The 17,148-nt window shown below is 38.4% G+C and overlaps 2 protein-coding genes across 2 annotated transcripts; one reads left to right on the plus strand and one right to left on the minus strand.

The window, feature by feature from the left end:
- LOC133979311 (hatching enzyme 1.2-like) lies at positions 1-6,084 on the plus strand. Its single transcript, XM_062417827.1, has 9 exons — positions 1-35; positions 441-513; positions 981-984; positions 1,123-1,200; positions 2,721-2,876; positions 3,276-3,396; positions 3,624-3,802; positions 4,926-5,007; positions 5,949-6,084. The coding sequence occupies exons 2-9, from the start codon at positions 454-456 to the stop codon at positions 6,082-6,084; spliced, it is 816 nt and encodes a 271-aa protein (XP_062273811.1). The 5' UTR covers positions 1-35; positions 441-453.
- A 1,126-nt stretch (positions 6,085-7,210) lies between these two features.
- On the minus strand, positions 7,211-11,156 carry fadd (Fas (tnfrsf6)-associated via death domain). The gene is made up of 2 exons (XM_062416978.1): positions 10,828-11,156; positions 7,211-7,918 (listed from the first exon to the last, which is right to left on the minus strand). Exons 1-2 carry the CDS (start codon positions 11,111-11,113, stop codon positions 7,647-7,649), a joined length of 558 nt encoding a protein of 185 aa, XP_062272962.1. The 5' UTR covers positions 11,114-11,156; the 3' UTR covers positions 7,211-7,646.
- Positions 11,157-17,148: the final 5,992 nt, after the last annotated feature.

The raw sequence follows: 17,148 nt of genomic DNA on the forward strand, positions 1-17,148 counted from the left end.
TCATCAAGGCATTCATTCTCTATTCAGGCTTTCAGGTAAGGACCCATCCTCCTTTACAACACACCAGCTTTTATATAATGTCAGGAATTTATGTGCTTTACAGCCTCTGTCTGGGATTTTAGGCTGACATTAATTTCTATGATGCCCATATCTGCAATGCATTATAAACATACTCATAAAGCATTATAATATGCTTATAGCACTGTATAATTATAGTCATAAGTACACATACATATTCATAATGCTTAGAACAATAAACACATTATAAAGCATTTGTAAGGTCAAGTATCATTATACTTCATAATGCATTATAATCACTGTTATAATGCATTATAATGTGTGTGTAAGTTACTCTAAGTGAAGTAAAAATGCCAGCAAGTGACCAATCATGTTTTGGCTTACTGTCTCTTTCACACTCTTTTCCCCCCTCCTTACTACAGGTCTGTTGTAACCATGTTGGTTTTCTCTTGGTCTGTTGTGGCCCTGCTGCTGGTGTCCTCTTCCTGGGCTGAGGTAAAAAAAAAAAACAAACCACATCTCACCGACATGACATGAGGCTTAAGTCAAACAGAAGTGGAATATTATAAATTTAATGTTAAGGTGTAAAAAGAATCACAAAAAACATGTCGCAGATGTTTTTAGGTTAAAGTTACACTGTATGTATGGATGACAAGAGAGGCAAAAAAGAAAAGAAAAAAGAACTACGAGATAATCAGATCATAATAAAACCTTAAAAAGTAAATCTATATTTAAATAACAGTAGATTCAGACTTGAAAAGGAAATAAACCTTTGCTTGATATAAAAAACAGGAAGCACTAAATGGTTTTACATAGATAGACTTGAATGAAATTAGGTTCAGGAAATTACATTGAAAAAAATCTGATATTAAGTTTTTAAAAAAGAATTACATGTTTTATGGATAACCTTCTGCTGTATAATATTTTGCTCTTCTTTTCCATGTCACTCTGGACGAGTATAGGAAAGTAAGAAACCTGGTTTATGTCTTATTTCCTTTTTGTAGAAATATGTTATATTCTGTATCTGATTGATGTTAGCAACAAAGGGGAATTCCATTTGTAGTGAAGGTGATGTCACACAATCTAATACACTGTGTTGTGCAGAGGTTGCTTCTATTGAGGAGGACACATCCAGGGAGCTTTCTGTGGGTGAACTGCTGGAGAGAGCCAACAGAGACCGCCGTAAGTAGAGCTTCCCATAACTTAAACCAAGTAGTTTTAGTTGCCTATGGTTAATCAATAAAATAATATAAATAAAATATAATGTAACAGTAGCACAGGAACAATGAAGTCAACAAACTGATGTCTATATGTATTAGTATTAATGTACTGAATTATTAAGGGTGTGGTTGTTTGCTTATGAATTCAGCTTTTTATTTATAAGAGGAACAATGTGCTATTTCCTTGTTCAAGATATAGTGTATATAGTGTCACTTTAAACACATGACCAAACAATTGTACAACTTACAGTGACTGCAGTGTTGATTATCTGTTAAAGAGAAGACAAATCTATCATCATTTTTGTGATCATACATTGAGCGTAAAATGATGATACTATCTAATAGTGTTGTAGTACTCGAGATCAGTCTTGGTCTCAAGACTGGTCTCAAGACCACATTTTAAGGTCTTGGTCTTGTCTCGGAATCGACTGCATTTTTGCTCTGTCTTGACTTGGTCTTGGATGAGCTGGACTCAGATTTTTATCTCAAGACCAGTCGAGACCACACAGCTGCACTGACATCTTTTATGTTTTACTGTGATTGAGTGTAAAACTCCCACCAACTTCAAATGCAACCAATAACTTATTTTACTTTGAAAGTTTTAACAATATAATCCACACAAAAGATGGACAGACTCCAAATAATGAAAAAAAATGCCATAAAGAGTGTGATATACATCACAACGATATAGATGATAGAGCAAAATATGAAACGGTGGACGTTTTTCTCTAATATCTGATATCATCCTATTGCACAGCCCTACTGTACATTCATTTGTATTTTACTAATATTCCTAAATAATACTTTTCTTTTTAGCAGAGGAATAATGTAAATGCCGAGCCACATGATTATTATGATTAAGTCTTGAAAATGGTCTCGCATTAGTATGGTCTCGGTCTTGACTTGGTCTCGCACCTCAAAGTCTTGATCTTGTCTTGGTCTTGGTATGCTCTGGTCTTGGTCTTGACTCAGTCTTGCGTTAGGTTAGAGGCTTGCTCATATGGGAATGTTGGGTCTCTTTAATTTAAATTTAAAGAGAATGGTCTAGACCTGCTCTACATGTAATGTGCCGTGAGATGACTTTTTTGTGATTTGGCGCTATATAAATAAAGATTGATTGATTGAAGCAACTTTGATTGAAGAGCAGAGTTTCAGGGCTTGCATGTCAGGGAGATACTAGGGACAAGGTATGACATGAGTCAGAGAAAAGTGTTCTAAAGAGAGAAAAGTAGCTTTTAATCAAGAATGGACACTGGTTTCTGTACACAATGACTGTACTTAGGCTGTAAAATGAAAAAACCCTTCCACAGACAGTTCAGAACCAGAAGCAGTCTCGTTGGTCTCACCACTAGACAAAGCATCAATCTTTGGAGCAAACATACCCACTCAAATCCACACTGAAGGCACAGAAAATAAGAACAATCAGATTGTTTTCAGCAGATTATTTTACTTGAAAATGACCAACTTGTGCTGGACTTGTAGACCCTGACATTGATGAGCCCACCCTGATCGGAGGAGACATCGCTATCAAGTCTGAGGCGGACAGAAACGCTGACCCCTGCACCTCCCGAGGCTGCCTGTGGTTGAAGTATTCTGATGGCAAAGTGTACATCCCCTACTACATCGCCAACCACTACTGTAAGCACTGATTGTTCTATTTAGATAGACAGATACATCCTGTTCACTACATAGACTAACAGCACATTTTTGTACATCCACATGAGGTTGTTTCAGTCATGTAATGAGCCATGAGGCACAGGGACATGAATAAGTGATCTAAATGTCAAACAATATAAACGATTATGAAATGATAACTAATGGAGAAACAATAATGACACTTAAGTCTGCAGCAGTACAATACATTAATGTGGCATTGTTCCTACTCAAAATATATTCATGTAATCAACCGGAATGTACAGCTAAGTTATGCAACATGAATGAGCAAGGCAAACTTAAATAATTCAAGTAATCTAAACTGTAATATGTATATTAACTGAAGATACAGATATTCTGAACCTCTCATATTTGTCCTGTTAGCCTCCAGGGAGTTGTCTATCATCACTCGTGGACTGGAGTCTTTCTCTTCAGTGTCCTGCATCCGTTTCAGACCCTACCAGCAGGGTGATAGTGAGTGGCTGAACATCGAGTCCAGGCAGGGGTAAGGATCTGGCAGTATAGCTCCTCACACAACGGTTTAAACCATGCATGTTGGAGTTCTACAAGTTATGTGTAATTCACCTTCAACCAGCCTTGAGCTTCACATGAATATTAAACATCCACTAATAGTGACCACTAAACAGCAGAATAACCAAACAAATTCAGAAATCCCATTTAATTCCACATGTATATATTTCTTAAATCTGCTTTATGTTTATGTGTTCACAGCTGCTACTCTTTTGTGGGTCGTCAGGGTAGTGGTCAGACCGTGTCTCTAAGCCGTCAAGGCTGCCTGTACCATGGCACCGTCCAGCACGAGCTGCTCCACGCCCTTGGCTTCAACCACGAACAGACTCGCTCTGACAGGGACAACCACATCAGGGTGTACTGGGAAAACATCATCGATGGTTAGACTCAGACAGAAAGCCAAGCTCAGTTTCACCATCTATTATTTGACTTGTATATGTTAGTCTAGTATTTCTAAAGTGAAGGCAGAATAAGTCTCACTGTTTGAAACGTTTTTTTTTTTTTTTCTCTCTTACATATTCTTCCTGACACAACCAGGTTTCAGTAAAACAGAATAAGTCAATATGATAATCTGTTATTAGATTGTTAATTCGTACAGCTTTAGATGAGAGAGATCTAATGTTTAGGAGTCCACATTTAACTCTCCTATTTCGTTGTACTAATGCAGATGTGGTATTAATTTTTTTTCATATTTTTTGAGAATAACTCTTCATTTTACAACTGATTTATTTGTTTTCGGTGGTCGGGAGGCAGACACAGTTTCTATATTTAATTGGGTGGGTAACTGCTCAAGAAGCGCAGAGAAGCATGTAAGACTGCAGCTCTGCCTCCTGGTCTGGATTCTGAGTTGTCATGGATTTAGGCTAATACATTTGGCCATATTTCTATATATGAGGGCAGCTGGCTGGTTTTCTTTCAGTTTAAGCAGAAACTCTGAAAAACTTAAAGAGCAAGTTTTGAAGCTGTAGCCTTAGATAGAAAATCAGAAAGGGGAGGAGGCCTGGTTGGAACTGAGGCAGCTGTGATAGGCTATCAGTCAAGCAAACACATAAAACATACTTCTTTCTGAGCCTAATATCTGCTTAACAGAGCTGATTCCCAAAAGTTGAAGGATTTTCCCTCAGGTTAACCACACTCTTTTGGTAGAATTGCAGCTTAAGGCCTCATCATTTAGCTGTGTTAATGGGTTGTATAAAGAGCTAAATTGAACCCACTTGACAATGACAATGACACAGTGACACCCTTCATTGTGTCATTTCAGCATTAGACACACATAAATGCACACGAGCCTTTGGCTCTAATTCTAAACTCTTGATATTGAAAATTCATTTGTTGAGGGTCATATTTAGTATTGGTCACAATTTTGAAATACTGCTGTTGTTTTAACTTTATCCATTAAGCTAATCTTTGTACAACATTGTAGAATCTACTCACTCTGTGCATACTTAAATGAAAACATGTAAATGTGTGATTTCACATGTATATTTTCTCACTTCTCTGCAGACATGAAGTACAACTTCAACAAGATTAACACTCTGAACCAGGGAACTCCTTATGACTACAACTCTGTCATGCAATACGAGAAGTATGAATAATTTCATTTGTTTGTTTGTGTCATCATCTATATTTTCATTCATCTCTCACTTCCCCTGCAGCGTCATTCAAGTACTTACTACCAGTATCTGTAGAGTAATTCATTTAATGGATTAATTTGCTTTGCAGGTTTGCTTCAAACCTATTTGTTTCAAATGTTGTATTGTTGTTTTGAACTTCCCAGCCACCGTAGGTTTCATTGTGGTTTGATATTACATAAGATATGACTAGCAGCTAAATTAGAGTTTAACAGCTGATTCTGGGGAATTTCACTCCCTGTACAAGATGTCCTTCATCCCATTAGTGACTTTGGGGAAGCAATTAGGGCTGGGTATCGGTACTCAGTACTTTTAAGGTATTGACCGAAATAAATCGAAATAGTATCGAAACGTCTCTCGTCCAACGATACCTGCAATCGATCCTTTTTGCACCCAGAGCTAGAAAATATGACTATTTGTATGAACTTGCTGACAGCCAATCAACACAAGCGTTCTTCTTTGAACAAATATTAATAATTTGAAGACTTTCAAAAAATGCATTTGTGTAAAAATCTAATCTTTTAGATGTGGAGGAGTGGTGGCATTTGATGCAGTTTAATACTTCTATTCACATAATTGATATTGGATGAAGTACTCAATTATTATCGGTATCACTTTAAGGGTACTTGGATTGGTACTGGTCATTTTTTTAATCGTACCCAGCCCTAGAAGCAACATAACTACTATGATTGTGTTTTTAGTGGAACAGTTACACTTTTTGGGGAATAAACCTATTTGCTTTCTTGTCAAGAATGAAATGAGAGGATCAACACACTTAACAAAGAGCAGTAGCAGTCTTCTCATTTAACTCTTGGCAAGAGTTACTTCACTTCTTCCCTTTCAGGCAATCAAACCAAACTCAACCTGCACTGAACTACTTTCTATGATTCTCTAGGTACGCCTTCTCCAAGAACAACTATCCCACTATGTTGCCCATTCCCAACAACAATGTAGCTTTTGGCCAGGCCACCCAGATGAGCAGGAATGACATTGATAGACTGAACAGGCTCTACAAGTGCTGTGAGTACTGAGCAGACCAGACCGAACATACACAAATACAGACACATAGAAACATTGTTTTAATATTCACACAGCAAGCATCTGTGAGTCCCACTTAATGCATTGTCTTTAAATAATGTTCCCCCCCTAATGACACACATTTCCTCTGCAGAAACTGCATGTCACCTTTGACCTGCTGTCCTGAAGACATCACAGCTTGCTGATGAAGGAGTTAAGGATGCGGGCCAGATTTAACAGATGGCAGTTAGGATTGGCCTTGTAAAAATAAACATGAAAACTTCAAATTGGTGCATGACTCTTTTAGGAATAGAAAACAGACATATTATACAATCTAGTGACATTAATGAGACTTAATTGAGAATAGCAGCCTTATTTTATTACTATATCGCATTGGAAATCATAACATCATGATAACAAACCATATAATTTGACATTTTGGAAAATAAGCTTTTGAATTTTTCCGGCTGGGGATTTGATGAGAAGATTGATACCACTCTTTTATCTGTCCCAAAAAAGTCTAACTATAGCTTTAAATACCTCATCACTTATATGCTGAATTCCATGTACCTCGGAAGTTGGAAGTCGGAGCTGGGAATGATGTCACACCCGAGTTTGTGTCGTTCCAGTTAGAAAGTTAGCAATATCAGTTCATAAAAACGCTTTTTTCTGTATTTTGCTCATACAGGCAGCGTAGCAAAATGTCCACAGATAGAAGGTGGACAGTTCTGTGTGTACGACTGATTTAATGAGACACTAATAAGACTGATTACAAACAGCCTATTGACTTTATGAGTTGGAGATCTGACTTCAGGCTGGCGTTCCAGTTAAAATTTCCGACTAGGAACTCAGAAATTCCGACTTCCGAGCACAACTGGAATACACCAATAGTTACAAATTCTGATGAAGGGACGCTAAATAAAATCAGTACTTCTGCTTTAAATATAATTTTCACAGGACTTTTAAGTGGTTGTATAATATTGCACTGTAGCCTCTTTATTTTGGCCATGCCTTTCTATCACAGTTTGAAAAGTCTAAAAAAGAGCTTTCAGTTTGACCTCCACCTTCTCTCTCATCCTTCTAATAACCATAATGACAAAAAATTGAAAAATGAAAATGGCACACATAGATACAATTTGTATTTTAATACAGTGTAGTACAAAAAATGATTTCTTGAAGGTACAACAAACATTTTCTAGAATGGTCAAAAGTGTTTGTTAGAGTTTGATGAGCCTCTCAGATAAACTATAAAACTATATAGATAAATTCTGCATTTGTATGATCATTGTGATAACACAAAGTATCAGCTGGTTCATTTTCTGTTTTCATCTGTTGATAAAAACATGTTGCATAAACAATATTAGCTGACAGGATTGAGAAGACAACTCGGTTCAGCTCTTTATGAACATTTTCTGGTGCATATTTTGTAATATACAGAAAGCTGAGGGCTAACCTTCAACAAAGATAATTTTTTTGGCAACATTGAACACATCTACCTATAATTTCCCTTATACTATAGTTGATTTCTTTACTCACAGCTTTCATTTCTGTCCCAAATTTTTATCAATCATCAATATCAACGATTTGCAAGTTTATCCTCCACTTTATCAGCAGTGAGGTTGAGCTGACACTCTCTCAGGGCTTTAATCAGATCCTCTTCCCGGGCTTCAGCTTTTCGACTCTTCCTCCACACCTTTAAAAGCTCCAGCGCCGTCTCCTCCAGGTCTGTGGGATACTTTTTGGAGATAGACTCCAGCTTTGGGTCTGTCAAACCCAGTTTGCGGCCCAGCTTACGCCAATTCCTCCCGAGATGCTCTGCAATCACCTGTGTGGCGATGTCCAGTTCGTCTGAAAAAAGAGGAGGAAAATGGAGGGTTTAGAGAAAAAAAGTAGCCTGATTTAGCTTGTTGTTCAATGCAGATCAGAAAGCGACATTTCACTTATTTACTGTCAATACAATACTGTTTGAGGTTCATTTAGTGTTAATATTTCTGGGTATAATTATAATACCATTGCCACAGAATACTGAAATATGACTGGCTGACAGCTGTCTGTTGAAATCAACAGCTAAACATTAAACTGTAGGTAACCATAGCAACAATACTGATGATCCATGCTACATAATCAGTTAATTCACTGTTAAAGTTGAGTTAGTGTTATAAACACTTAAGACTGAAGCCTCTTATGTCATTAGCCTATGTTGACTGCACAATGCACAAGACCCCCATAAGGCCTGTTCAGCTTCCCCGACTACCTCAATCATTTGAGGCTGCACTAATCAGTATGAAAGAGAACACCTCTTGAAATCATTCTACTGCCCTGTGATTGGCGGATCAACAACAACAACAACAACAACATTGAGCTACGGCACCTGTGTTGGTGCCGTAGCTCAAAGAAACTGTATTGTATCAGACTGTAAAGAGTTTCATGAAGAAGGGAGAGCAGGGGGGTATTCCAGGTAGGAGGTTCAACAAACTCTGAGTCTAACCCTGAACTCTGAGTTGACTTACTCTGAGATGGGAAACTTTGAGTATCCGGTTCCAGAACAGCTGATCTGAATTAGTTCAATCAACTCTGAGTATGTTAACCTTGAGTTTAGCGCTTGCGCGACCACTATAAAAAGCCAACATCAATGGAGCCCCGATACCTTGATTCACCATGGCAACTACTGAGAAAAAAAGCTTGAGTTACGTCACCTCACTGTAACTGGAGCTCCCCCTGCAGGCCTGTGGCGAATATGATCATATATTTCTACAAAAAGTAACCGCTGCAGACGTTAAGGAGAGAGAAGCAGCATGGGAGAAAACTGCTGTCCGAGTCAATGCTTACGTTTTAATGCACCACTCCACTGACTTAACATACCTCACTTAAACTTGTAGCATACAGGTGAAAAAGTGGTGTAACGTATTTGGAAGCAGCTAAAAATGAAATAAAAAAAATAAAAAATACCCCCCTGGTTAATCTAGGAGTGTCAGATAACCCTCCACTCATGGTGTCTAGCCCCAACAGGTTCATCTATGGTGGGGCTGCATAGTTTGTGTGACACAGTTTGAGCAGTCTGTGTGCATTTGTGCTACAGCGAGCTTGTGAAGCAGAGAATCCACCACAGCTCTCATACACATAGGAAACATATCTTCTGACTGACTGGTATCTATGGAGATGAAAAGTAGAATAGAAATACAGCAAAGAAAGTCAATATGACTTTCAAAGATAACATTTGTGTTGGCTAATGATATTAAAAGTATTAGCATGTACTTGAAAACTTCAACTTCAACTCCAACTGGTTCAGAACTCTGCAGCTCGGATCATCACCAGAACCCCCTCCATCCATCACATCACTCCTGTTCTGCAGCAGCTCCACCGGCTTCTGGTCAAGTTCCCAATAGACTCAAACTCCTCCTGTTTACATTCAAGGCCAATAACAACCTTTCCCCTCCTTATCTGTCTGACCTCATCGCCACCACTTCCCGTTCCCTCAGATCTGCCTTCTTCATCCACCTCTCTGTCCCCCACCGCCCGCCTCCTCACCATGGGACCGACTCTGGAACTCACTTCCTCCGGACATCAGGAACCTGGACTATCTCCCTCTCTTCAAATCGAGGCTAAAAACTCATTTATTTAGTGCATACCCCACTTAACCTGAACAATTCCTTACTTTACTCTGTTTTGTTTCTTATTTACAAAAATGTTTTGTTTATTAATTGTACGGTGACCTCGAGTGCCCAGAGAGGCGCCTTCAAATAAAATGTATTATTATTAAATTGTTATTACTGCTTGATGTGTTTCCAGCTGAGGCAGTGCTGTTTCAGTTGCACAATAAACACACCTGTCAATATACTGTACCCTGTTAGGACATGGAAAAACACAGCCGTGTTAGGTATTATCACTGCTGAGGTGTAACTGGGCGTTCCCAGTGTGTACAGTTCACAGCAGCAGAGGTATTGCAACATGGGCCTTTCACTGTAATCACAGACACAGTAGAGACTGGATATCTGTAGTTACGCATCAAACTATGACATTTACAGAACATAGTGAACATACTGGTATTAAGACTACATCTACCAGCCTACAATGACTACTGGTTGATACCAAGACATACACAAGTTGATCACATCTGTCAGAGCAAACTACAAAACACAGCTAAACAGCAGATTTCTTTGACTGAATTAGCTCAGTGCCCTGTCCAGGTGCCTGAACTTAAAGGGCATTCCACCCAATTCATCAAAGACAAATGACTTGTCACGAGGAGTGTGTGAAAACCAATATGATGTCATAGTCAGCTAATCTCAGCTTGGACTCAGGAGACAAACAACATTTTTAACAGAAAACCTGCATTACAGACTTAAACTGAAGATCTGAGGGTGGAATGAAGAGATCCTATTGAGTTGCATTATGGGAATTGTAGGATCCAGTATTTTTGGAGGTTGACATATACTAGAGAGACTAAAAGTAATGCTGTCTTGGCCTCTGATGCCTAAAAGCAATTCCAGCACATTATTATGATGATCATATTATTGTAGGTTATATTTTAGAGGGTAACATGGTATATTATAGAGGTTATGTTGCAGTTTGACTCGATACAGTGACAAAAATATCTCCATTATCAATTATTATCATTATTATTATTATTATCATTATTATTATTATTATCATTGGTGGTAGTAGTAGTAGTAGTATTTGTTGTAGAGCAGCAGCAGTGGGCTTAATAGTAGGTGTACTAGTATTAATAGAACTACTAGTGGGCGTTCATACTGTACCTCTCTCTTTGGCCGGCTGTTCAGACTCTGGCTGACTCTGAAAGTTGTTTAATTTCTCCGACAGATCCTCCCGTTTAATATCTAGGAGGAGTTTGGACAGAAACTCCGTGTTGTCCTCTGCCAGCTTCTGTCTCTCCGTCAGGATTTGAAACAGTTTGAAGCCGCTATCGATACTTTCCTGATCCCTTTTCTTGATAATGTCGCCACACAGATACTTCATCATGTCCAGCTTCTCCTTGGTCAGCTGGTTGGAAATTTCCAGTAAGACAGAGTTAAACGAGCTCATATTCCCTGCAGAGACTGGGTCTTCTGTGGACCCCCTCACTCCGTGAACGATATGAACTAGGAACTAGTTTTAAAGTTATGTTTTACTTTCACTTCCGCGTGTGCGCGTGTCTCTCTCTCTCTCCCTGTGTGTGTGTGTGGGTGTGTGTGTGTGTGTGTGTGGCTGTTTCTGCACAGGGTGCTTTTCATTAGCTACATTAATTTCTGCTGCCTGTTGCCAGATCCGATGGAAAGTCCAAAACAGAAGTAGCTTAGTATAAGTTACATATAAATGTATTTGGCATTTCTTTAGGCCACAGTTTCTCAAAAATACTGTCATTTTATAATATTTTTCTTTTTAACTCTAAAGAAGTTGAACAAACGCAACTGGTCGACAAAAACTGAAGAATGAATGAAAATGAAAGGAAAAAGGTTTCATACAACAGACTGGCCAAGTCATTATATCAAGAAACAAAGGTAGTTTGCAGCATTATATTACTCTGACACTCTAGCACCATCTACTGTTCAGAAATTGATTCGGTTTGTTTGCTTGTTGAGATGAGCTGAGGTCACTTGTGCATGTTGTCTCATTAGTGTTCAATAATAATTGTGTAATCTTCTTCATGTGAGTTTGACTGTAACCGATATATTTTATGTGACTGAACTACCACACTCGTGTTTCTTTACATACTTTGCATTATGTTAGTATTTCCTCATTGAGTTGTAGCACCACACCATGTCAAACTGTGCAGGAATTGTTTGTAACATCTTCAAAAATGTGTTTCTCTCCTTCCTCCCTCAGGTGTCCTGAAGTGATTCTAGGTCTTCCCATCACAGAGGCTGCAGACGTTTGGTCTGTGGGTGTAGTTCTGGCCACCCTGTACCATACCAGCTTGCCACTATTACCTAGTACGTAAACTAATGCATCTTATTTGTGCAACTCCACGTCCAAACACAAACAGAAATATGGTGTATCTTGTTGGCGGATGTGATTTTATATATTGTTTCTCCAGATGAAACCTATGGTGGACACACTGGGTCAGCCGGAGGACGAGATTCTGAGAGACGGAACCTACATGCTTCTCTTTTTCAGCCAGAAGCAAGACTCCACAAATCCAGTGTGGTGGCTTAATGTATGAAAACTTGTCTTGCTGCACTTAAAGCAGGTTGGATATTGTTCTCCTGATTTAGTAGAAACAACAAAAAAAGTACTTCAGATACTGTATATTCTTTGTTGATTTAGACTGCTAATGAGCACAAAGCTGTGACTGGCTTCCCACCCCAAAACCGTAGAGGGAGCTCCAGGTCTAGCAGCCTGGATGACCTTGTGATGGTGAGTGGTCCTCATTTTACTGTACAAGTACAAATACACTCTGAATTAACACCAGTATCTGGAAGTAAATAATCGGATTAATGTGAACAACCACTGACTTTGTTACCAAATGCAGCTGTACCCCAAGGCAGAGAAGATCAAGGAGAGGACAGCATTTGTTCACCTGCTGAGGAAGATGATGTGTCTCAAGAGAAGCTCTGAGTCACCTCTTCATAAACATGAGCCAAGGAGGTGATGACACCAGCTCTCAGTGAGTGATCACATGGTTGAGTTTCTACAGTTTGTATGAAATGTGAAGTTAGATACAAACTGTACTAAACAGATGGATGTTAAATTGATTGAAGGATCCATTCGCTCATTCCTTTGTTGTCATGCTTCTTCCAGTGAGACAACCTCACCTGCTGAGTCACGAAGAGCCAGTGGGCACAGTTGCCATCCTGACCGCAAGAGATGGAGACTCTGATGCAGATGATAAAGCAGCAGTCACATCTGCCTACACAGATGAACCATCTACTGCACCTTTACCGACAGACCCGTATTACGCTGATTCAGTGACCAAGGTCCAGTCACATCTGCACGTGATGAAGTTTCAACTTCACTTCCAATGGATGGCTGCGATGCTGCAGCTGTCATATCTGGGTCTACAGATGAACCATCTACTGCACCTGTCCAGTCACCACATTTGCAGCTGATGAAGTTTCAAGTGCACTTCAAAGAGATGAATCTGATGCTGCTGCAGCTGATGAAGCCACAGCCTCCACTGCCTCTAATGACGCAGCTTCACTTCTTGTGACTGACCCATATGAAGCTGAGTCAGCTGACAAAAGTCCAGTCACTGCGTCCTCAATGAATGAAGCCTCTGAGACTGACATAGATGAAGCTGGTCCAGCTGATGAGAGCGATTCGTGGACTTCGATGCCTCAGCCACCTGCCTCAGGAACAGTCAGAAGAAGCCACTCAAAAGGATGAGGAGGTTCTCTGGCAGGATGTTTAGGGCCATGTGTTGCTGCTGCTCTGTAGCTGTGGATGAATAACTCCATGTTTTCATTCTCTGTGTAATGTGTAAAAAGAAAAATTCACAAAAATATCAACTGAATTGAATCTATGAGCTGTCTGTAAGCAACTAGTAGGAGCAGTGGTTTAGTAGCTAGAAGTACCAGTAGTATAATAGTAGTTTTATTAGTGATGATAGTATACTACAAAGATAACATATTACATAATATATATAAATCTTAGAAGAATTATAGAATGTGGATCAAAGGTGTATGGCAGTAACACATTAAATAAAGCTGCAGTTAGCAGGGAAACGGGTCTTTACGTGTCACTAAATAAAATGAGAGAGCATTACATTTGATGATCACAACACAGAATGTTGTAGACAGCCAATCTGAAGGTATTTTAACATTATTTTCACGTTATGGATGCTTGTACAGTGGGTTCAGAACGTATTCAGAGCCCTTCCCTTTTATTACACTGTGTTGCAGATTTAACATTAAACGGGTATCATTTTTGCAATAAAGTGTATACATAGTAAAGGGGTCTGGATACTTTTCTAAAGCCATTATATGTTACAAATCAAGTCACATAATCCAACTGAATTAATTGGCCTATTTTATATGTCAGGATTATTTAAAAGTATATTGCACCTCATACATGTACATTTATATTCATTTTCAGATCTAATTATACAAAATAAGTTCCTTTCATTTGTGCAGGATGTTACATTAACATAGATGAGGGGGGGCAAAATACTAGGACCACTTTTCAATATAATGCACTCCAGTACACCAAAACCCACTACAACCTCAATAAAAAACAAAGTAGTTTGACTTTACTTCAATTACATCATGTATGCAAATGTATTTCATTGCGGCCATTTGTGATTGGCCACAGTCATATAGGTTGACATGTTTGACCAATCACAGATCATTCATTTGTTCCTTATATAAGTAAATATGTCTTTTCTTTTAAATGTATTCCCATTTCCAGGTCCATGCACATCCATTTCATTTCATTCTAAATATGATTACAACAGAGGTTTAAAAAAAAAAAAAAAAATGTCTCCACTTAAGGCATTAAGTTCATCTTTCATTTATTTGCAGTTAGAGATTAAACAAAAAAAGACTCACAAGTTGGTTAAAATATAGACAGACAAGTCAATTATACATGCATATACACTCACGCATGTTGTGAAATGTGCTTTGACATACATTATTATAGACATTTAAGCATGTCACAACTTGTACTGTTTTATTAATGCTGTAAATACAACATGGCAACAGGAGAGGCAACATCCCATGAGGGCCTCCACATGTGACATCAGGTTATTGGCGATACTGAGGAAAAAAAATAAAATCTAGCTAAAAAAAGACTGTGCAGCACTTTGGCAGCACGTAATCTATCACTGAATATCAACACTAACCCTACTTACATATACAGTATTAACAGTGTTAACATTTGGTAAAAATAAAATGTGCAGTTGTTGCTCAAAAGAGCGAGCCATATTCCAAAAAGAAGTAACGTCTGTCGTGATAAAATATCTTTTTGTGGTCTGTATTGGAGAAAGATTCCCCAGGTATCCTCCAAAATTGGTCCTGGCTTGTAGTACATTTTATAATGAATTAAAATGAGTAATAGAAAATACCACTGTCACCGCGAAAGTATTGTAACTCTAGTAGATGGATCTGTGGTCTCCTGTGGGCTAATAAAACCCTTTCAGCACATTAAATACACTTAAAGATGCGTTGTCATGACGACAGAGACACAACATTTTGACCTAAAAGTGAATATATATCACTGAAAATAAAACATTGAATAATACATTCTATCAGTCTGGGTTAAGGGGCTTACATTTGGGGTAGTTCTACATATCTACAGCAGGGGGCAGAGTTTCACATATACTGAGTGCAGACTGCACATTTCAGTCTACAGTACATCTAAGTTCTTCAAAGTGTTATCCAGTCACCTCCAAACCTTTTGCAGTTTTATACATATAGATACATAAGGAAATATTATTCAGTCTTTTTGCTTAAATAGTTTGATTTGTAGTTTTGGGGAAAATGCCAAAGGATCTATAAAGTAATTATAAGGCAAGATAATAATATTGAAACTGTGCTGCCTTTCCTGATACACTGTATTCCTTTGTATGAAAACTGTGCCAGTGAAGACAATCAGTCGATGGTTTAAATACCTGCTGCAGCTGGGTGAACACAAGGCAGGGAAAGTGAGGCAGTAAAGCTGCCGCCTAGCTCAACAACAGTCATTGTAGTTCTCATGAGCAATACACCGGCAGTGCTATCCTGTAACATCAAGAAGTTGCAAATCCCAACCGTAACAAAAAAAAGAACATTATATTATATTGACACCCCATTAAATTACAATCCCAAATGGATAAACAAGATTCCTCAATCCCATTTGTTCCAAGATGCAGTTATCGGATGCTATACACACATACCACTACACATGACTTTAAACATGACTACATTAATTTCCATTTCCAGTACGCTACCTTGAATATGTCAGCGGAAAATGATTAAACCTACACTTGAAATGGACATTTTTTATTTCATTTACAGTTGCCGACTCTGTACGCTAACTACCAAAAATCATTATGAGCTGCTGCATGTGGAACAGGACCCTCCAAGACAAGAAGCTGAGCAGCTTATATGCAAAGGTTTGTATGGCTTTTATGATGTTTATAAGTGAAACAGAAAAATGTGTCACATCCTGGGCTATTTAAAGCTCTATTCCAAAGTCCCATAAATAATCGTGTCAACAATAGGAATTTAAACTGGATAAACTCTAACAGGTGACACTCTGCTCCAGCCCTTTGTTGTTTCTCTCAGCTCTACTGAGCATTTTAGCTTGTTGTTTTGGTTTCTGGCAAAAACCCATAATCAGCCTTGTTTCATATACAGTAGCGGCAGGAGGCTGCTATATGAAAGCTGAACAGCTGAACAGACTGTATGCCACCTGCACAATACCAACGGCAGACAAAGTTAGAATCAGTTTGTGTCAAGTCAAAAACTGAGCAGCTGAAGAGCCAGATGTTTTTCTCTGCTCATTAGCTGTCTTAGATAAAAGCAATATTTGACTTGTTTTCATCAGCCAGGCAAACATGGCTCACAATAAATGCTAATTTTGCTCCGTGTTGAATATATAAATAATAATTTGCTAAAATGTAATGACTGTATAATGTGTCATATGCTGTATTATCAGTTTCTGCTGCCCCCAAATTGCCAAAGAAAATGATGTAATGTAGATTTAAGTAACAGATTTGGAATTATTTTTCAATTCATGACCTCGTGTAGAAAACATTGCTCTTCATACCCAATACCAAAATAAGTTAGTAAGTGTAAATAGGACATACAGTAAGTATGTACACCATCTCAACAAGGTGAGATGGGGGAAATATTCTAATGTAATCATGACATCACTTTGTGTTTCGCTTGCCAATTGCAGCATTAAGACTTCCAGTTCATTGGAATGAATAATAATGTGACTTGTGCTTCCAGGAATAATGCCACTGAGCACTATTAGACTGTTTGTTCGTGCTCAACACATAAAAAGCCATGAGCAATATGGTGCTTCTACAAGAGAATAGTACAGACTAACAAGCTGCTTTTTGCAGACAGTGGTCCAAAACCTTGCGAACGAGCTCAACAAGCAAAGCACATGTGCCTTAGGATAATGCATATTCAAAAATGTACATTTGTAAGTTCTGA

Source organism: Scomber scombrus, chromosome 1 (assembly GCF_963691925.1).
Source record: "Scomber scombrus chromosome 1, fScoSco1.1, whole genome shotgun sequence".
NCBI classification, from domain to species: Eukaryota; Metazoa; Chordata; class Actinopteri; order Scombriformes; family Scombridae; genus Scomber; species Scomber scombrus.